Source organism: Candoia aspera, chromosome 1 (assembly GCF_035149785.1).
Source record: "Candoia aspera isolate rCanAsp1 chromosome 1, rCanAsp1.hap2, whole genome shotgun sequence".
In the NCBI taxonomy this organism is placed as follows: Eukaryota; Metazoa; Chordata; class Lepidosauria; order Squamata; family Boidae; genus Candoia; species Candoia aspera.
Window position 1 is genome coordinate 76,790,212 of NC_086153.1, and position 22,794 is coordinate 76,813,005.

Here is a 22,794-nt window from a genome sequence, read left to right on the forward strand (position 1 = left end):
TGGCCCTTCAGAAGAGCATCAGAAAAAAACAGCATAAATAGCCAAAAGAGTATTGTTGAATTTCCTGATGGCTTTGCAGTTAGACTGTTAGTGGCTTCATACAGTTATGTCTGCTTGCTTCCAAATAATTTTTACTGTGCTTTCTAATGCTAGATAGTCAGAGAATTTTTCTCCCCTGATGTATGTCCCATCACATCCTAATGGGAACAAATTTAGCATCATTATTTATTTATTTAAAACATTTGTATAGCTGCCCATCTTAAACCATACTCTGGGTGGCTTATTTCTCTTCTTGTGCCATCTTTTTATTATCAATTTCCACTACTTTTATCTTCTACTATCTCTCTCATCCTTCCTCAAATTGCTGCACTCCAGAGATACTGAATTACAGTTCATCAAACTGGAGCTACTCTGAACATTGGCCATGTGGGTAGAAATGATGGGTATGATACCACATCTTTGGAAGAGTGGTCTAACTTTGTATGTAAATTTCTTGAATCAGGGTTCTTTTTCTCTCCTCATACATTATTCAGTAAACTGCCATGTGTATAGACAAGTTCATAATCATTGTGAATTACTAATGACAACCCTTATGTGTGGATTCAATTTGTACCTTATAAACACAGTTCTTCAGCTTAGCTTGTGTCTGGATGGTGACTGAATACCTTAACAAGTATTAAGCCTGTTTGAAGTCTAGATTCTGTGTAGAGCTTATCATGCCATTCTCTGGAAAAAAAAGTCAGATCAGCCGTAGGAAACTCCTTAGAGCGGATTTCTGAGGAGTAGTCCTTTAATGATGTTCTTCCCATTGCTGAATTTCAAGGAATTGCATAAATCCCTCTAAGTAACTAACCCATAGAATTTCAGTAAGATAAACACAGTGGTTAGGAACTTAAATTGACAATTTTATGTCAGACAAGTCTAGTTGGGAATTGTGAAAACTTTACTGCATGGGGTAATGCCCCTATTATGTCTTTGAGGAGGTGGTGATAGTCATGGAAACAAACCACCATCATGATATCCCATGATTCTTGCCCTTGAGTGAGTATTGTTTTCTAAATAGGATGATGGAAAGGGTGGCTACAATTCAGCTGAAGGTATTCTTGAAAGATGCTTACTATTTAGATCAAGGTTGGACAATCTTTTCTAACACTGGACACTGTCACACAATTATGCATGATGTTGCAGGAGTCATTTTTTAAAAACGAACTGCCAAATCCTGCAAGATTTGATCATATTTTGGCCTTTTAAATGATTGGGTTTTTTGTTTCTTTGCACTTTCTTTTTTCATGACCCAATTCTTCATTTTTACTTTGTTTTTTATTGCTGTATTCTGTAAGCCACCCTGAGTTGTAATAGATTAGGGCACCCTAGAAATCTGATAAATAAATAATCACCCCAAATTCATGAGAGTTTGGCATTCTTGTTGGGGATCCCCTGGGTTTATTAGAGATTAAAATGGTACAACCATGCTTTTTCCTCCTCTGAGCAAATATTGATTAATCGTTGCAATATTCCTGCCAAGGAGGATAACTGACTTGGATTCAGGAAGCCAGAGGGCCCTTATTCCTAAGATCCCCCACCTCCTTTTCCTGATTCTGCAAGAGGTCCCATCTACTTCTACTTTCTTTTAATGCAGTGATACTTAGTTTTCAGTAAGTTCGCATCCATTTGCACTTTTTAAAGCTATAATCTTCCTATCTTCCCCTGAGGTTATGTGATGGCTTCAAAATAATTTTTCAGAAGTTGCCCTAGATCCTTCACTCCACACGTGTCTGTATCAAATGTGCTATTCGTAGAGGTTGTTCAGTATCACCTTGATTATAGCCTTGAAAATGGTATGCTACCCTGGAAAAACTTGGTTTGGAAGAGCAGCGCACACATTTAACAAATAAAGTGATCCTTTTTAAGAGAGACAGCACATAGTATCTGGATGGGCTGTATCCATTTTTAAAGAGAAGTCAAAGGCCTTTTGGTAGCATTGCTGTTGTTGTAGAGTTGTAGAGAATATTGTTTATGGATACAGTTGGCTCGGTATAGATTGTGAAGAAAAATAGTAGATGTGCTGATGTGCTGATGCAGGCAAGTTGAATATTGTATGTACCGTTTCCTTTTGATTTCTGGAATGTCTTGCTTTATTTACCTAAAAGGGTTTCCCCCCATATAATTTACCTTAAAATGGGAGTGTCATTTTAGAGTTATTGAGAATATGCTAATGGAGGCACACCAGTTTTTCCCTTTTGTGACAATGGATTATCTCCCTTTGGGTTAAATTCTCTACGGATATTTAGCCATTTCTGTAAAAGTTTAGAATATGCAACATTCCTTCCCCGTTTTTCCTCCTAGCATTATTGAGTATAGGATAAGGAGAGAGAGATGGCTGGGTTCTTTTCCATAGCTAAGACACTGTGGTTTGTTTAACAGGCACAGTTTTCCATTGCTTGCTTGTTTTGTTTTCCATCTATTCAAGCAAAGCTTCATAGCTGCACTTCCATCCATATGATTCTGTACTCATGTGATGGAGCAGATACAGAAGTGCTCTGAAATGGAGCAAGGGCCCCAAATATGTCCTGTCAAAAGGAAAAGGTCTGTTAATTCAGACTTAACAGGAAAGTACAATTAGGACAAGCTTCAGTTTCAAATCCTGGTTTGTTGGTTTCAGATCAAGGACCATAGCTTGTCAGCCATTAAACATAAACCAGAGTTTATTAAAAGCAAGATTGGGTAACCTGGGCACCTGCAGATATTTTCTAGTCCTAAAGCCAATGCCACCTTGGCCAACTGAATAATTAAAAACCTTTTGAATACTTACCCCAGACTTGTAGGGGATGAAGCTGTTGAGGCAAGAATCAGCTGTGCTTGGGCCAAGCTGAGCCATTATGTAAAAATGGAAGAGGTGCCTTAGAAAAGAACAGTCTGAAGTCTGTTAATTTAAAAGGGCAGAGAGAAAAGGCTTAGGATTTCAACCCTGGGGCTGGAATATATATGCAGGGCTTGATTACTATGTTCTGGAATAGGCAGATCATCTCCTGCAATATACTGTAAGCATTCTTCCTTGTCTGCAATAAAATAACTTATCTATGTTTAACTTGAGAAGCAATACAGAAAGAATGGCTGTACATACATGACACAGTTAACTGGGTCATGGGTGAGATTATGTAAATGCTATAACTCATTCATCACTGGGGTTAGGGAGCGTTGCAGCCCCAAGTTTGTTTTGAATTAAACCAAATTCCCCTGAGCAGCCATGTTGTCCAAATAGATTGAAAGAGGTAGCAGAGTTAACTCTCTGTCCTTGCTGATGGCACAAAGTGGCCCTCAAAAATGGGAATCTAGTAACTCTCTTGAGCTCTTTGTTTACTTTTTCACTTCTCCCTCTTAAAGCCATGTGAGGATGAATAGGGGAGGGGAGGGAGGGAGGGGGAGGAGGGAAGCTTCCCCCAAATTTGCCATGGGTGTTGACCTCATTTGGACCATAGACATTTTTAAAAAAACTTAGAGGAGCCAAAAAAAATGACCGCCTCTCAACCACACTTGCAGTGCCTGGGCGTTCATCAAATATGGGCATTCTTCATTTGATTGGGATATCTGTGATTAGGCATTCTTGGTGCTGAGCTTATTTACCCCAAGACAGAATTAGACAGGCTCAGTGCCAAGTGAACATAGTCTGTGTGTCATGTTCTGCCTGAATCACATATGCATCTTGGTCAAGAACATACAGTTCTGTGACATTAAATTATTACAGTGATAATTGATTAGTTGATTAGACTTATAGAACAAATTAATCACAAACCAAGCAAATCATGTTTTTGCTTGGTGTATTGTGTGAACCAAGGCAGTGGATCACACTCTGCAGATATATAAAATGTCCACTGTTTGTTCTGTCCTTCAGGTGTACAACAACATAGCAGTATATCACACAATATACCATTGTTTCACTATGTAGTAATATCCTGATTCATTGCTAAAACATTGTTTAAAAATTAACATTGTATTAAGCTAATTTAAGGCCTTTGACTACAGAGTAAAAGATACATTCATAGTAGTCATTGCCCTGGAATCCTACCATAAATGCTTCAACAATCTGCAAGCTTACTTTGTAGCAATGTGTTCCATTCATGTGTCTAATGCCATAATGCAAAGGAGTGCATAGTTATGATGGGCTTGAAATACCTTGCTCTAAACTGCTTAAATACTATTTTTGTGTTGTAGGTAAAAGCCACAGGACAGGAACTCTTTGACCAAGTTTGTGATGTACTGAAAATTAAAGACCCTCACTTCTTTGGCATCAGTGTTGTAAAAAGTAAGCATGGAGATCAATTATTTGGCTGATATCAATCGGATAGCCTGTATCTGAGAGAGATTTAAGTAGGCATAATTAGAAGACATCTCAAAGTCCTTTGATCACTGACCTGTGAATATGCCTATAAGATAAAGGAGGAGTATGTTCTTTTGCACTCATTTCTCTCCCTCTCTCCCTCCCTCCCTCCCTCTCTCCTTTCGTACCTTCAGCTATTCTTTCTGCCAACTTTTTTTTCACCTCTAGGTAGAATTTAAAGCATTGTTTGTGTAACAAGGCTGAATATTTGCAAAGTCATCACAAAGTCTGTTTCTTTCATAGCTTGCGAAGAATGTTGTTGCTACAAAAATCTGAAGGACTTTGAACTTTATTAAATTATGCCATGGGAAAGGCTTACAAATCATTCCAACATATTAGACAGCATTTTTGTAGCCAATCCTTGTCACCCTGATACCCTGGGAATATTTGCATGTGATATAACTCAAAAAGAGTTCCTATACAAGAAAACCGATCTTTGGTATTTGGATGCCTGGCTCTGCCAGTATATTGGAGACAGTGGGTGGACTGTTGTGGGGTTCTGTGTCCTCTCCAGAAATATTCATTTGGTATATATTTGCTCTCTTAGATATTGGAATATTGCTGTGAATTTAAAACATTGTCTCCCTAAAACTATAATAGTGAAGTATTCCTGTGACATGAATGATCACTCTTAGGTTTTGCATGTCAGCAGTAGACAGTCTGATGTCCATCAAAGTGTTGGCTTCAATCAACTTCAGTCAGCATGGCCAATGGCAAAGGAATGTAGGGACTGTAGTCTGAGAACCTTGGAGAAGAATGTTTATTTGAGCCTTTCCTCTGTTTTCTTCTCGGTGTATCTGATGTCACTGGGAGGAGGGGAAAATCCATTGATTTTTTTATCCATTAAAGTCAGTGGCCCAGTAGCAGGGGCTATGTATGGAAATTCAGATATTTCCAGGCCTTCTATGAGTGGACCTGGAACAATTGCTTTCTCCAAAAAAGTTTCTGAATCTAGACTCTCTGGAGGGTACTCACCTAACTTCATTATGTGTTTACAATCCCTGTTAAAGTTATCTCTTTAGACACAAGATAATGACTATGAATTGATTAACTTCTTATTTATCCCAATTTAGTTAGCATCAATAAGAACATTATGCTCTTTTGCCATATTTTATTCACTATAGAAATTAATAGTAAAGGAAGAGGATCAAGATTTGGCCCTCAAAACACATTATTTCCTCCCTGGTTTGCACCTCAGTATAAATGGGCTCTCTGTGTTCAAAAGTAGAGATTTTGCACACATGTGAATATAAACCTTTACCTTTTACCTTTACCTACCTATATACATAACAGTTTGAACCTGGCCCAGTAGGCACAATCCCAGTCTAAAATGAAAGATTCCCTGGATGAAACTTGTGATTCACCTGTCATTTCATTCAGTCCTAAAATGAGAATTACACACTTCAAAATTACACTTGTGGTTCCCTAGAAGTCATATGCATTTTTTAATTAGCTTTTCTTCCAAATGGGTGCTGTCCAGTCATGCTGAGTCAATGGGGTTAGACATGACCTCTGAGGATGCTTTAGTGCTTTCTTGTTCATTATTTTTTCTAAAGGATTTGCTTTCACCCTGGCTTGATTTCTCTCCTGGCCCTCCTTCTTTGGGCAGAAGAGTCTGATGGGAGATTATAACAGCTCAAGTTCACAATTGCATCAGACTTGGTTGGTGAGAAAGTGGGCAGAGCTGGCATTTGTGGCTGTGGCCCCGCCATGCACAGAAGTCAGACCCACCCACCCCATTTTGTTGAGGAAGGGTGCTTTCAGCAAGATTACACTTGGCATCCGCTAAGCTTGTGTGCTCTAGCAACATTCAGAAGTGCAGATTTATCTGCATAGCTGTCTTTTTCCCCCCCAGGCCACCTTAATTAAATGAGTGTTCAGGTGCCATTCTTTCAGGAGAACACATCTCCCCTCCCCACCCCCAAAGGAGAGGAAACTTAAACACATAACAGGGATCTCTAAACATTACCTTTAATCTTGGAAACACACATTCTTGCACACTGGTTTTCTGTGAAAGCAGGGGGGGGACAGCTGAGCTGTGGGGTTTTTGTAGCTGGAGGATTACACTGCAGGTTGGCATTTTGACAATATTAACCTCATTAGAGTTGGAATGTAAGGTTGCATTCCTGCACGAAGGGAGTATGGCTGCAACTGCAGGGTGAGGCTGGGGACAGGTTGGGGATGAAGGAGGAACAGGAGGAGGGTTCTTGGTGAAGGAGGGCAGGCAGGTCACTCAGTGTTTATGGAAATTCCAAAATGGCTTAACAAGTTACGTAGGTTGACTTGGTGCAAAGGAATCATGCTCAGCTCCTGTATTTAGTCCTCCCATTCCCTCCCCGCACCAAGCAATTAAATATCTAGTTTTACTCCTTTTTTAGGTACAAAATAGTTTCAAAGGCTAATTCTTAACAAAAGGGGAGCTAAGCTCCCAGGCAGAGTCCACAAGGCTAGCTCTGGCTGAGAGGCAGCTCCACTTGTCAGGCAGGCAGGCAGGAAGGAAGGAAGGAAGTAAGGAAGGAAGTTTACTCTGACATACGGGAGAGCATAGCAGGGTATTTCCCCCTAGACTTGAACAACTTTAGCTGGGAGGTAGGCTGATAATGAGATCACTGCAAAGAGGGTTTGGGGAGGGGAACAGTCCTTTCCTCCTCCTTTCAGTTCTGAAAAATCGTTTTCATGAACTAATTTTAGGAGAAATTCCTCATTAATGCCAATGGGAAATTTGTTCCTAGGAAAAATCAAGCTTCAAAGAACTTTTCTCAGGAGTGAAATGGAGACGGTGGGGGGTTAAGATTACTACACCCACATCCAAACACACAGAAACCCTCCAAGTGTATTGTGGTCCTGATAAAACATCAGCCTCCTGATGATGCTACTTGTGTTTTATTGGACCCATAACCATGTACTGCTGTGGCTTCCCATATCCTTGTGGACAGCTGGAAAATTACAAGTTGGAATATGCTATCTTCATACAATACAAAATTCCATCTTAGAATAATATTTATACTAGGGAAAAGCTGGCAAGAATGTGGATGGCTACGTAATCTGAATTTTCTAACATATATATTTATGTTAAAATTACAATATATGTCAAATAATGTTAGTAATCTGTCTGGCTTGCAAATAACTACATTTCATAAAACGTACCACAGATTTGGTTCCAACCCTTGTCTGCCACGTACAGTACCCACAATCACAGAGATCCATCAGAGGAGGCTCAGACATTTTAATTATTCAGATAGTGGGGAAGCAGAACACAATCCAAAGGATTTAATCATGTATTTAATTTCCTCTGTTTATAAAATCTTGAGCATTAAAATAACTTCAGGTTTTCTTCCTACCATTTCTTCTATCTCCTTTTCAGATAACGAATATGTATTTATTGATCTGGAACAGAAGCTTTGTAAATATTTCCTAAAGGAGTGGAAGAAAGAAGGAAGCAGAGTAAGTCCTTCAGTGTGCATTTGTGACATTGAATTCTTTGCAGAGTTGTATGCTGAGGCTGCATCTGATAGAACTGAAGCTAATTATAACTTGGGCCCAATGTCAGTTTTATAGTCCACATGCATTTGTCTGCTCCAGTGATTTTTCTTTTCTTGGAGCTTTCTGAGATCCTAACAATTCAATCCTGTACTTTAGTTATTTGTTTGTTAGATTTATATTTTGCCTTTCATTCAGACACTTGGGCAGCAGTATGTAGCATTCCTTCTTCCCATTTTTTCCCAGAAGAATTATCCCATGAGGTAGGGTGAGTTTCCACGGCTAAGGGTAGACTCGTAGCTGAGTCTCCCCAGTGCCAGTCCAACATTTGAACCGCTATACGACAGTCTGTATACTCAGAAATAAGCCCTGTGCTAAATATAAATGTACATTGGTGATCATTGAGGAAATACGTCATTCACTCAGAAATTGAACCAAAATGTCATGGCTTGTTTTGGGCCCAATGTTTAGTGTTCTACATCTGCTCATATTTGCAATGTTTTTCTGTAGGTACAACAAGGTTTTTCAGCTATTATTTTGATTGTGGAAGTTGTCTAACTCTTCCGCTGTTTTTGTTTCAAAGGGAACAGAAAAGTTCATCCCTCCTTTGGTTGCGTTCTTCAGAGTACAGTATTATGTAGAAAACGGGCGAGTCATAAGGTACTGTTGACTATTATTTCCTTAAAAAAAAAAATCCCTACGTTAATGTTCACCTTTTTGTTCTCCTTCTATTTAATACAATGCCATATTCAGCTTTCCATAGCCAATTTGCTTAGGATGGGATGGATTGTGAATTTGTTGGATCCAAGCAGCTAGTCCCACCATCACACAGAAAGTGATAGTTTGGCACTAATCCACTCTTCCAACATATGTGGCATCTTCTGTAAATGGAAATCTAGTTTACTATGTTTGATTAATGTGATTATGTGAAAAAGGATGGCTTTGGCTAATTTAGCAAGCTGAAGAGAGAAAAGTTGCCCCTCTCCAAATTATCAGAGTTCTGAAGGTTTTTCTTTTCCACAATTGAAGTTAGAATAATTCCTTCATTAGCTGCATTACCTATCATGGCTGTCATGTCTGCCATGCTTGCAGAGCTGTTTCCTACAGCACACATGTAAGGTATGAATGGCATTGAAACACCTATGCACACGCACCTGGAATACTTTGATAGAGCTGCATTCTCTACCAGGGTTGTGCAGTGATCTGGATTTGAAAAGGAAAAGGTGATTTGCGGCATGTGTGAGCATGCACATCACACGCATTGGCATATCTTTAAATCAAATCAAAAGAAGCTGTATCTTTTTCTGGCTCACATGGTTACTGCCACGTGATTCCAAGAAAAATGAATTGTATTTAAGGAGAGGCAGACAGGTGCAGCACATGTACCTGTGGGCACACCAAGTCACCTTTTCCCATTGAATCCAGATCCCCTGCACAACACTTTTCTGCATACGTAATAATAATTAATAATTTATTAAACTCGCCTGCCACCTAACTCTGATGACTATGGGCAGCTCACAACAATCAAAGAAATTACAATAAAGTCAATAAAAAATAAAAAATAAAGATAAAATATGGCAAGTGTGATGGCGGGAGGTCTCACTCTCCCTTGCCAAATGCCTGGGTGAAGAGCCAGATCTTCATGGCTCTTCTAAGCAACAGCAGAGTTGGGGCCACCCAGATCTTGGGGGGAACCTTGTTCCAGAGGGTGGGCATTACTACAAAGAAGGCTCGCTTCCAAGTTCCTAAGAGATATGGGAGCATGCCAACCCTGCTTGATCAAATCAGCTGGGCAGATGTTATGGGAGACAAACAATCCCTCAAGTAACCAGGCTCTGTGCCATGAAGGGCTTTATTAGTAACAACCAGAACCTTGAATTGCATCTGGAAGCAAACTGGCAAGTGGTTCAGCTTGCAAAGCAGAGGTGCTACATGGGCATACTGAGGCATGCCCATTATTGCTCATGCCGCCACATTTTGGACCAGTTGAAGCTTCCAGGTGGTCTTCAAGGGCAGCCCCATGTAGAGAACATTGCAGTAGTCAAACCACAAGGTGACTAGGGCATGAGTGACTGACTATCTGAAGGGCCCCCTATGTAGGAAAGGGTGCAACTGGCACACCAGATACATGCTGCAGATACCCTACTGGGGCAAGTACAGTAGATGTATAAAGCATAGAAACATTTTCAGATATGCTTTATCAGTGGCCTCATTTTCATACCAGTGTGTAATAAAATCTGACAGCACAACAAACAACTATTTTATCTTGTTCTCTTGTTTTCTTATGGGTTTTTTTTGGCGTAGTTTTATTAGTGAAGAACAAAAGTAGGAGTAGAGGAAAAATAAAACAGGATTTGGGGTGGATTTAATTCTTGTGGAATGCAGCCTGCAAGAAATAGAAAGCTACTGATCTCTCTAAGAAGTGCTTCCATTTCAAATAACTAACTAACAGAATGTAGCTGTGTCATAGTCACACACTTCAAGCTGTATTTGTGTCCTTGGGTTAGCCAAGCACATGAAACTTTCGAGGGGCCTAAATTGAAGTATACCCCTTGTTTTTGTATAATCATTTATAGCTTGTGTCTGAACAAGACTGTGTTGTTCATTTTCCTTTGGGCTGAGGGAAGGACATCTTTCCCACTCCTTTATAAGAATGTTTCCTTGTACCATCCCTTACTGTTTTCCAGAGCCTCTTAGTTCAAGGCAACACTCTATAATTATGAGGGCCCTTAAAGTATATGTCCTTAGCCACAATCCTAGAAAGGTAGCTTCATTTTGAAATGGTCCATTTGTCTCGTTGAAAGGAAGCGTCCCCTTAGGATGCCATTCAAAGGTCATTTTTGTACACAGTTGCCTGGTTTGTCGTCTTCATGGCCCATTGTTATAATGTGTGGACAGAGGTAAAATAACTTTCTTTATCATCTGTCTCAGTAACAAGGGAAGTTCAGTTGAATGGAGATGATGGGGCTGAACTCGCTAAAGCAGTGTTTCTTAACCTTGGCCGCTTGAAGATGTGTGGACTTCAACTCCCAGAATTCCCCAGCCAGTCAGTCTTGACTCCTGGCAACTGCCTAGTCTAGTCCCTGCAGTTTTCTTGGCAACATTTTTGGAAGTGGTTTGCCCTTGCCTGCTTCCTAGGGCTAAGAGAGAGTGACTGGCCCAAGGTCACCCAGCTGGCTTCATGCTTAAGATGGGACTAAAACCCATGGCCTCCTGGTTTCTAGCCTGATGCCTTAACCACTAGAGTCTTAGTTGTGGCTATTTTGTGATAATTAATTAATGGGCGGTGGCAAAATTTGACAGATAAATTAAATAGATAAATAAAAATTGACTCCTGTTACCAGAAAGCCAGCAGTGCTGCCCCTGCCAGCTATGCCTTGGCGCTACCTTTATAGAGGGGCTGACTCCTGAACCTATATCGGCTGGGCTGTCTCAATTACTGCTTTGGACTTCAAATCACAAGGAGAGTGTCCATGGCCTTTGCAGATGTGCCTCAGGGTTTGGATCATGGGGGCTAAAGGAGGGCCTGTGTCTGTCTGTCTTAGGAGGAAGAATGGCTGAATTCTTCCTCCTAAATTCTGATAGCAAAAGGAATTTTGCTGTTTGTTTCAGGAGAAACCAGATCTTTGGAGAGACAGAAATGCTATACAAAGCAAAGGGCCAAACATTTTCTAGACTGGTTTTTTTCTCAGTTCATAGCGCTCTTTTGGCTGTCAAGAAATGGGATGCCAAAAACATCAGTGAGTTTAGAATATGGCACCCAGATGCTTTACTGAGACTTGCTGAGTACATATTCCTAGGACTGAGCAATACTGTATATTAACTTTGTAGCATTGTTGCTCTGTATGGGTTTTATTTATGTCAAAATAAGCACGAAGTCTTCGGTTCGGATTGGGGCAACAATACATGGAAAGAGGATATTTAATAGAGCCCTCTGTGGATTTCTTCTCTCTCAAATTACTCTCCCTCTGTGCCCAATTATTCAACATAATATAGAGTTTGGTCCTTAGCTAAACTTCTAACTGGTCTGGCTTCCCTGAATTCATGGTTTAAAATTCCCTTCACCCATAGTTAGTATAACCATTGCTTCTATTGATTAAGTTGCTGAGAATAATAAAAACTATTACTCAGTATATCTGGAGAGTGCTGAGTGGAGAAGGTACCTTAAAATACTATCCAAGGAGTAATTTTCTACCTCTCAGATGTATCACCCTGAAGAAAGATTTTAGACTATTCCCTAAATGGCACACCTCGAAATGAATTTTTCATCAGAATAATAGTTCTTTAATGATGGGAATTTGGTTACATCTCCTCCTTTCCCTTCTACTACTGTTTTTCTTTTAACTAATGGTCTGCCTCTTCTCCACCCTCACTCTTGCCCTCTGCAGTGACAAGGTGGCCCGGCATTATTATTACCGTCATCTGAGGGAACAAGTATTGAAGTCACGATGCACCAACAAAGAAGAAATTTACTTCCTATTGGCTGCTTATGGTATGCAGGTTGACCTGGGTGACTACAAAGACAACTTCCATAGAGGGAACTATTTTGAACCTCAGACGTATTTCCCTCAATGGGTGAGTCTGCAAACAAAGCCAAACCGTTAGGCTTTGAGGTACTGTGAGTTCAAAGAAGATTAAGAAACTTTCCTCTTTTGCACTCTCTCTCCCTTCCTGTATCGCCTTTGCTTAGACAGGATACAATTAATCTGAATTCACCCCACAATTCAATGATGCTGCTCACATCCTTGCAGGATGAGCCACTCAAGTGTGCTCTTTCTCATGCCAGTTCGGTAGTTCTCCCAGAGTTTCTGTTTATGGGTCTTCAGGATGTGAAGATGTTTCAAATGAAAAAGGGGGTATTGCACTGAGAGAGAGGATTGTATGGAGACTACTTTTGCACATGTTTTGCTCCACCCACCAGCAGCCTCCTTAATCTTCAGCCTTTCCTGAAAATTCCCCAGCCAATAAGGCCACTAGGACTGCAGTGTGGAAGGGGACACTGGGAATTATCCTGAAGCAAATACTTCACTGGATATAGCTGATTCTCCTGAACACTGGAAACTAGGCTGAATCACCAGAAACACCTCCCTGAGAGAATAGGAGGGAATTTTATACCCAGGGAGGCTGGTTTTACGATTACACACACACTCTCTCTCTCTCTCTCGTTATCTTCCTGATACAATGCTTCAGTCTCAGCCAACCTTGGTTTTCTCTCATATGGATATTCTCCATTGAGAATGAAATTAATCATGCATAAGTGATGTGGGGAAGGGATAACATTGGTCTGTTCTTATAGCCAGTTTTTACACCAGCAAACACCCTGGAGTCCAAACCTCATTGTCCCTATCTTATTATTTACCTGAAAGCAAACAAGTAGGTAATTTACTACCAGAAAGGAACCTGGCATCCAGTGGGATGTCTCTCTCCCTATCCCCAGGGTATGGCAGTGAGATGATACATAAAGTACTTCTCCTTTGGTTCTGTGGTTCAGGATTGTTGCAGCATACAGCAAAGAATTATGGTCATGGTCATGATAGCTGTTGGGGTGGAGACTGTTGTTTGGAAATCTGGTTCCTAAATCCTTGTTGCTGAGCTGATGAGCTAAGAAAGATGGGCCCCCTCTGGCAGCCAGATAATTAACACTGTGTAAAATTTGATAAGGCACTCAAAGAGAAGGCATACCATAGCTACCTAAGCAAACCTCCCTGTAATTAAGATATTCAGGAGGAATTCTTGTCCAAGGTAGAGCTTAAGGGCTTCTTAAATGTCAGATGGTGATCAGGCAAAAGAATGCTAGGATAACCAGCCTAAGTTGTAACAGCCTACTAAATGCATGCTAGCTCCCTAACAAACATGATCGTATGTGGGCAGGTTGTTAAGAATTGCATAGAGTCTGGGGCACCCACAGAGGGCAAAGCTGATCAAGGTGGAAGGAAGATCTCCAGTTGAAAGAGATGTTAAGCCTCCTCATACATAATGAGAAGTGTCCAGGTGACTGTAAAACTGCCAGATAAGGTCAACGAGTCTTACACTTCCCTCATTGCCACCTGCTGGTTTCACCCAGCTTTTCAGTCTATGAGACTTCTATCCCACCTTTACTCCAGGAGTTCAAAGTAGTGTAGATAACATTTCTTCCTCTATTTAAGAATATCCTTGCATTTGGGCACCCCTTTAATAGGGAATGTGTGCAAATTACTTCCACTTTGATTGGCTGATTCACTTTTCTACAAGCAAAATGACATGGAGGCTCTGGTCTGCCAATTAGGAGGGGTCATTGCTTTGCTTCACTGAACTGCTTTGAAGGTGTGCTTTGCTCACATCTCCAATGAACTGGAGAACCCCTTTGAAGATCAGCATAACCCTACTTCTTAAACCTTTTTAGGTTACTTTCTTATAGAGTATCCATGAACTGTGGTAGAAGCCAAAATGCAGGAGAAACTCTTGTGGGTTCACACACTTTGAAAAATAAAGAAGCTGTTGATCCAAATCTAGGGTGCTAGTCCCATGAACAGGATTTAAGATATCTGGTGCATTCTGAGGTCTTTCTCTATCCCCGCAGTCATGCTTGTTGACATTAGATCAATTATCAGTCATAACCATTGGGATGAGATAATGAGAGCAGAAAAATAAACTAAATTAGACTTCCCCAACTTGGGCACCCTCCAGGTGCACAGATTTCAATTAACTTAGTATGGCCATTATCAAGTATTTTGATGGCTGCAGTACACACATCCGGAAATTCCCTATGATGGGAAAGGCTCAACAGAATAGTCTTTAAGAGCAATAGAGAGCTCTGAAGACAAAGTTTTTTAAAATTCAATTTTTATTGTGCTGTGGTGGGAAAGAAAAAATTTGTATCTGCTAAACTTTTCTCCAGTCCAGATTAAAGTTTACATTATTTGAAGACCATACTTTGAAAATTATGAATCCACCTACCATAAATGCTTTTTGGATTTATTGAGAGGTTTTGCCATGTACTTAAAGAGAGACGAAGTTAGAAAGTTCCTGTTACACATGTGGCAAATAATAATAGCTAACGCCTTGATGTATAGTAGATGTACTGTATGTAAAGATGTACAGTATGCATTTATGTATTTTTAACTCATTTTTACACATTTTAATATAGCACTTCACCTTGTTTGGAGCTCAGCATGGTGTACTGTTTAATTCTTTTTCTCAATAAAAATAAATCAGTAAGTATACAATAAAAGCCTTAATGCTACAAGAAATTGTAGATTAAAATAATTTGGGAAATACACTTTTACAAAATTAAAGAGATTGTAATGAAGGCATTGGGCAGGCCTCTTTGAGTGTGTTCCATAGTCAGGAATAGCAGCTGAAAAAGCTCTCTATTTGACAAAGAGAGAGCACCTGAAAAAGAGGATTCTCACAAACATCTTGCACTGTGTGCAGTTCAAAGCTTGGCCAAACGAACTTCTGAGAGAGCTTAGTTTAATAGCATCATCTGTTGAATCCCAGCTGCCTTCTCCTGGCAATTTTTTTGGAGGGAAACTGATTGTGTTTCTTCCTTCTGGCAGATAATTGCCAAACGAGGGAGTGATTACATCCTGAAGCATGCACCAGAGGTGCACCGAGAACAGAAAGGGCTGTCAACCAGAGAAGCAACTCTGAAGTACGTCAAGGAGTCGTGCCTGCTGGAAGACGTCCCTGTCCACTTCTACAGATTGCAAAAGGTGGAACAAGAAGCCTTCTTTCAAGCTTTAGGATATGCTGCTGGCCAGTAGTTGTCTTTTTTGAGCTCCTGTCCCAGCTGTATTTTGAAAGAGCTGTAGTTGTGAGACTGTGATTCAGTAGCAGGGATTTGCACCTCTCTAGAACAGTCAAAATGGATGGTTGACTGTCAACCTTCTATCTTCATCTAGTCCCATATTTTCCTTCCCTTGTAAGAGGTTCATGGATTTTACCTGATGTAAGCTAAAAGGGCTAAAATGTGGCAAGATCTAACATGCCTCATGCCCAAGTATGCAACAGGTTGAAAATGAGTTGCTTTAATACTTGAATTCCTGCTTGACTTGAAATACTGGAGTGAGTGATTATGAGTGTATATGCACTTCTTCCCCCACTCCTCCTCCCCCGTACGCTGATAGCTAGGCACACTATATTTATTTCTCTTTCACTATTGCTTTCTGTGGTAGTAGTGATGATGAAGAAAGATGGATCACTGTTCATGAAGCAGGCATAGATTTCAATCTAGGGTTTCAAAACAACATTGTTAAACCACTGGTACCTTCACAAGGAGCTCTTTCATAACCAGTGTAATTGGATAAAAGAGAAATCTGGAATTACTACTGAGAGTTGCACCAGTCAAAACCTAATCCTGAAACTATTCCCTATTTCATAGCGCTTGTTTGTCACTGGTGGATGCTGCCTAGTGATGAAACCAAGGTGGACAACAAAAGGCCTCCATGCATCCTGCCGAGTGACTTTCTTAGAGAACTTGTGATGGTCTTGGCTAACCCTTTGGAGCTTGACCTGTCAGCTCATTGGCTGCAACCTGTTTGCTAGAAAATATTCTCCTCATTTGCTGGTCTTCCACCATAAGAATCTTCATCAGTCCTGAAATGACCTGAACAGTTTGGAGAAGCTTAGCGCAAGTGGCTCTTCAGGGAGAAAAATAGTGAGAGATGAGGGGAGTTTTATGGTGCTTCCACTTCAAGTTGCTCAGTGCCAGAAAGAACTATTTAGTGTTGCTGGATGGAAATTCTGAGTGAGAGGGCTTTTCTTGAGACTCGTTTTCCATGCAGAGAAAGGGCAGGTATCCAGAAAAAACTGAAGTGTGCAGCAACATTAATACCTTTTGACTGGTTGATTCTAAAGAAATAAAACTTTTTTAAAATCAATGAAATGTCCAGCTCAATTGACCTGAATTTCCAAATGCTATTCCAAAAAGTCTTGTAATATCTCCTGAAAGTGGTCAAGGGAACCATTCTTCAGTTCAGGACCAGCAACAGAAAATAGTGGTGCTGGACTGGACTTGTGTTCACACAGGCTGCATTTACAGAATACATATCACAAATTAACCTGTTTCAATGACATGGTAAGCCATAAAACAGATAACATGCGTGCCATGTGTGCAAATGCAGCTGCTGGGTCTTTTCCTGACCTGGTTGAGAGGGTTGTATGAATACAACCACAGGGATGGAAGTCACACAAGGTAGACCTTAACAGGTAGGAGGGAGAAGAGTGATAGTTTAGCAGACACATTGAGATAATTGTTGCCATAGGAATGCAGCTTCAGCTTGGAAGCAACTTTAAAGATTAAAAGCAGCAGCTTGAGCAGAACTTGTAAACTTCCCTCTGGCAGATGCAATCACTCCCAGTTTAGTTCAACGTGCTCCCACACGTCCACATCTTCTGGAGGCAAGCAGCTAAAACCTTCTGAGTCTTCAAGGTCAGCTCCTTACATAGTACATTTCAGTCATTCATTTGAAAGGTTACCAAAGCATGGATGAACGGAACAAAGTCTCTCTTCCAAAGAAGTGTTGCTTAAGAGTGAGAAATGTTGCTGATGGAAGATAACCTTGGCTATAGCTCTTGCCTGCAACAGTATCAGGTTGAGGATCACTCCAGGCCATGGCTCTCCTTTGGTGGGTAATAGCATCCTCACTGATCCTCAGGGAGTTGAACATGTAGAATCCCTTGTCATGTTGAATTTCTCTTTCTTCCCAGGATAAGAAGGAAGATCGCCCTACAATCATCCTTGGTTTGACGCTTAAAGGGATACACATCTATCAGGTAAGAACTTCCATAGCATTTGAATGCAGATATCCCCTCAGTTATGTAAGACCTGACTTAATTAAGCTTGATTTTAATGTTTCCATTGGTCACATTTAAAATTTTCAAATACATACATACAACTGAGTATTATGCATGCAATGCAAAGTAGTCAGGCCAGAGTTAGGAAGTTGGTCCAATGCCAACAGACACAAGGCTTTCCAGAACAGAACAGTATGTTGGAGCATGCTTATATTCAGAAACAAGTCACATTCATTTCAGCTCAGTTCCTGGGAAATGAGTGTAGAATTTCAGCCATAATACAGCATTAGCATTAATTCTGCTGCACATTCACAGGCACTCATGTTACTCTCCTCTTCATTATTGGGATTGTAGGAAAGTATGGTAGATTTTTTAAAAAAAGATTTGGACATTTTTAACAGTATTTGGGGTTTTATCGCTTTTGTTTGTTTGAATATTTAACTGAAAACAAGATTCTGACACTCTTTTGAGTATTTTTGCATTATTTTTCTTGACTCAGGAGCAGGTTGAGTTTTGCTTTTATAAATATATGGAGTTTTATGAAAAATAAGTCTATCTGAATGTCAGAGATATCTAAGAGGAGAATGATTCTTTATAAAATAAAGTAAATTAAAACCCCAAGTAACATTTTCACAAGAAACAAATTCTTTTTCATGAAAAGTACTTTGTGAAGAACTGGATAGTCCAGATATACTATATGTTTTAATTTGAAACTGGCACAAGATGTAGCTATTTTGATCAATGTCTTATGATCTCTTAGAAGAACATGGAATATCTATTGATCCCATTTTTAAATTTTTGGTGATTAAAAGTTTGATTAATTTTATTAATTGTTGACAGTACATAATGAAGTTAGTGTGACAGGAACATTTATTTCCTCATTTTACTGAGGCTGACATTCTGATGTTCGTATTAACATCAGGTAAAGACTTGATAATCAATGTTCATGTTAAAACCTTCACAACAACTAGCATGGAGATTTCAGAATATCTTTCCTTCCATAGTTCATCCTGCACAATCCAGCTTTGTAAAAGGAAGGCAAACCAATAACATTAAACTATTAGATAATTTTAGAAATTCAGCTTAAGAATTTCATTGTGGCAGTTTCTTTAGATGCAAAAAAAACAGCCTTTAATACTGCACAGATCAAAATGTTGTAACATGTTTTGGAAAAAAAATGGATTCCCATGTATTTAATATTATTGTAGGAAGTAAACCATGTTCGCCAACTGCTTTATGATTTCCCCTGGTCATATATTGGAAAAGTTGCATTTTTGGTAAGTGTTAAACATGACTTCTGAAGCCTATTTTATAGTTTAAATCATATCATTTCTTAAACGCTTGGAACAGATAAATATAAATATAATACAAAATTTGTTTGTATGTATATGTATGAATCTCTCTGTGTGTGTGCTTATTTTATAATAGAAATAGATAAAGTGTAATTTAAGCTGTAGTCCTGTTGCAATCCTTTATTCATATACCTGGAATGAATGCAAGTGAATTAAGTATGCTTCTGCATAGAACTATACTCATAGTATATTAAAATAAAATAAATTGCAGTAGCAGTGCCAGAAAAGGGCAGTGAGTACATAGGAGAAGGAGGCAAAAAACTATACGCACATGAAGGTTGAAATGAAAATGGTCCCAATTTTTGGTTAGAGCTAACAGATTTTTTGTAAAATATAGAGCACCAATCCTTCAGTGGTCAATCTGACAGCTCACCCATTTCCTCCTCCACCCCATATGCTAGATATAACCTAGGAATTAGTAAGACAGTGGGCCCACTCCAGCAAGAGCCAATCACATGGGCCCTCCCTGCTCCCCAAATGTGTTCAGAATTGAATTCCATGTTCCCCTTGTAGAGACCCTCCAGGTTTCCAAGAAATGGATGTGACCATGCTTACAATGCATTGGAAAAGAAGTGGTAACAAAAGTATAGCTTGCTATAAACCTCCTCTAGAATATTGCTATGAGGAAGACAAAAATTCTGAGTGCCAGAAATGTGGTATGCCCATTGGTAAAATTTCTTTCCAGCTCTGGCAAAAACTATGGGGATACATGTAAAGGCAACCAATCAAAAAGAGGAAGGGTGGGAAAGACCCAATCAAGGCTTCCTTGCAGTGGTACATCTTCTTTAAGCTCGGACACAGGAGGTTGGCCACCTTCTGACAATCCTTCTAGCTTCTACATCGGCATATGCAGCTGCCTGATCCCCCCCGCCCCCCAGGTCACTAGGTGCATGTGGGCTGTAAGAAGCCCAGTTGCCTGCCTCTGACCACACAGATTATGGCTGGTATGGAGTCTCTGAAGGAAACTGTATAAAGGAATCCATGCTTGTGTGTAAAGTGCAGGTGTATTCTTTGCCACTGGAAAATGCTTGAATTTAGCAAAACTTTCTCAGAAAAGAGGGCAAAGATATAGCCCTAACCCGTCAAAGTCTCTTTACCTGCTCATGTGCCAGTATGCTGCTTTTACGGCTGAGAGTAGTTTGGATCTTAAAAGATCTCGGCATCTGAAGAAGACAGCCTCTGAAGATGTTGGGACCCGATTGATAAGCTCACTGATAGGAAGCAGTCGTAATTCAACAGGAAAAGTTATACTTGAACACCCATAGAGGACTAGATGGCAAATTAATTTTATTCATCACAGTAAAACCCCTTTCTGTGCACAGCTTGCATAATTCATTCCAATGTCCTTCAAAGGCCTCACATTTTTCCTTCCCTCCCCTCTTTTGCCTTTTTTTTTTCCTTTTAATTTAGGGGAAAAAATTTGTGATCCAGCCTGATGGTTTGCCTTCTGCCCGTAAGTTGGTTTACTATACAGGCTGCCCCTTCCGATCTAGGCATTTACTACAGCTGCTCAGCAACAGTCACCGGTTGTTTCTTAACATCCAGCCCATACTCAAACAGATCCAGATGCTGGAAGATGCAGAAGGTACATGAAAATGATGCTGCCAACAAAGATTTTAAAAAATGAAAGCCCTGATTCCGTTGGTTGGTTGGTTGGTTGGTTGGTTGGTTGGTTGGTTGGTTGGTTGGTTGAATATGTAAAAATTTATCAGGTAAGCCTGATACTCAGTTTGAGCCAGTTGAGGCAGGCAGGAGCAGCATCAATGGCTGGCAGTGTTAGGTACCTGCCAAAGCTTGTACCCTTATTAATAGACTACCAACCAAGCCCCTCTAACCACTGCTGATCATTGCTACCCTTGCTGGTTTGCTTGTCTTTGGAGCCAAAAAAAGACAATGATGAGCAGGTGCCAATGGTAAGATGAAAGAGGACAAGGTATTCCAACTCAGTTTCTCATTTTATTCATTATTCGTTTATTTATTTTATTTAACTGAGCTGACGGGACCCTCCAATTATTACTAACTCTGAGCAGCTTACATACCCAACATCCATAAATCAAATTAAAACAATAAATGATTAACCTAATAAAACACAGTTTCCGCCTCTAAACTGAGCAACATAATAAATACTACATTACACAAATACCCTGCTGCAAGAAGGGACAGCCCCAACTTCATATGGGGAAGGTGTACAGCAGTTGAGATGGCCTGGCTTCATTGTCCCTACGGGTGACTTCCCTGAGAGCGGGAACCCAATGACAGCCAGCTCTTCCTGATCTTACTGTATTGGCAGATCTAATGGGAGTAGGTAGTCTCAAAGCCGGTGTGTGCTCCAGCTTAGGTCTATAATACCTTCAGTGGACATTCACACTGTAAAAACTACCACAAAAACTCACATTCTGCATTCAGAATAAATGCTGCCTATTGGTAGGGCTGCATTCACACCTTTACCAATGTATTTTTTCTCTATAAAGGTATCTGTTCTTCATTAATCTCAATTCATTGAATAATTCCTATGAAAAACAGGTATGGTTTAATGAAAAGCAAGGAAAAATGCTATCTGGGACAAAACTGGGACAGAAGTGGATCAGAAATGCTATATTTGATACCTGTATGGGATAGTGCCTTTTTTTAATATATTAATTTTTGGTTGCTAGGTTTTATTTCTCCTTTTCCTGTTACATTTTTTGTATCTTGTAGTGATTGGTATTTATTTGTTATGTAAGATTCAGTTTATTTCTTCTTCATGCTCTTCTCTACCTCTCCCTTCACTCTTCCAGAGAAGAAGAGGTATCGGGAATCCTACATCAGTGATACTTTGGAGATAGATCTTGATCCATCAGATAAGCATTCGCATGACAGTGGAAGCAGCAGAGGAAGTGAGATTAACAACCGCCTATCCCGACAGTCTACTGACAGCCATGGCAGTTCACACACCTCTGGCATCGAGGCCGACTCAAGACAACAGATGTCCTTGGAGATGTCCGTGGACGAACCCTTTGGGATGGATCCAGTTCATCAGAAGGAGCAGTCCTGCAGTTCAAACATCAGTTATAGTAGCTCTGGAATTGATAGCAGCAGCAAAGAGAAAGCAGAAAATGACTTGCAGGATGATGGTAAGATGCGGAAGGAACAGAATCACTAGCAGTGGTTTTGTCTCCAAGACAAGATGAAAAGGGCAGGAAATGGTTGGTGGTGGGTGGGTCCAGAAAAAGGCAGCATTAATTAATGCTAACTTTGCTTATATCATGTCCAGAGGTGGAATTGTTAGTGGATGAGCCAGACAGTGTACTCATGGATGAACCTCATTTTGAAGAAGTGATCCATGGGCAGTCTATTGATTCTCAGTCAAAAGATGTTTGGTGCCAAGGTAGGATGGCATTTGCATGATTCTTCTTAATGTTTCAGTGTTGCCCCCCGTTAGTAAAATTTTGAAATGCCCTAACTCTTTAGTTAAAGCAAGCTGGGTTAACTGTTATTCAGATGAGATTAATTTTACATAGCAAACTCCAATTCTATACTTTTACTGAACTGGAAAGGTTTGTAGGTATGGGGTGAAGGAATACGAATATGGGCAGGTTTATTTGGCCATTGTGGATTAAGAAAGGTGCAAGGCCAGGGGTTTGTGGAGGTTGGGTTTCATCAAGAATAACCGTAACCCAGCAGTTTCTCTAAGCAGTGGGGTTCCTAAGTTGCTAAATGAAGCAGTAGCATATTCAACACCTTTTACAGATCATGTTCTGTGCGGCAGAGTGAGCCAGAAACTTAAAGGCAGTTTGAATATATAATGTCTATTGCCTTATCTATAAT

At 40.1% G+C, this 22,794-nt stretch overlaps 1 protein-coding gene across 4 annotated transcripts in view; it reads left to right on the forward strand.

Annotated features, from left to right (window-relative positions):
- The window catches only part of FRMD1 (FERM domain containing 1), a 39,890-nt gene that overhangs the window by 11,896 nt on the left and 5,200 nt on the right, over positions 1-22,794 (forward strand). The window contains exons 3-12 of one of the 4 annotated variants that reach the window (XM_063307480.1): positions 4,213-4,303; positions 7,743-7,822; positions 8,442-8,518; positions 12,247-12,433; positions 15,397-15,552; positions 17,549-17,614; positions 18,844-18,912; positions 20,398-20,572; positions 21,765-22,100; positions 22,241-22,354. In XM_063307480.1, coding sequence (XP_063163550.1) covers positions 4,213-4,303; positions 7,743-7,822; positions 8,442-8,518; positions 12,247-12,433; positions 15,397-15,552; positions 17,549-17,614; positions 18,844-18,912; positions 20,398-20,572; positions 21,765-22,100; positions 22,241-22,354 — 1,351 coding nt within the window. Of the gene's footprint in view, positions 1-4,212; positions 4,304-7,742; positions 7,823-8,441; positions 8,742-12,246; positions 12,434-15,396; positions 15,553-17,548; positions 17,615-18,843; positions 18,913-20,397; positions 20,573-21,764; positions 22,101-22,240; positions 22,355-22,794 lie in introns of those variants that run through there. The other 3 variants (XM_063307488.1, XM_063307496.1, XM_063307505.1) reach the window with 3 other exon arrangements.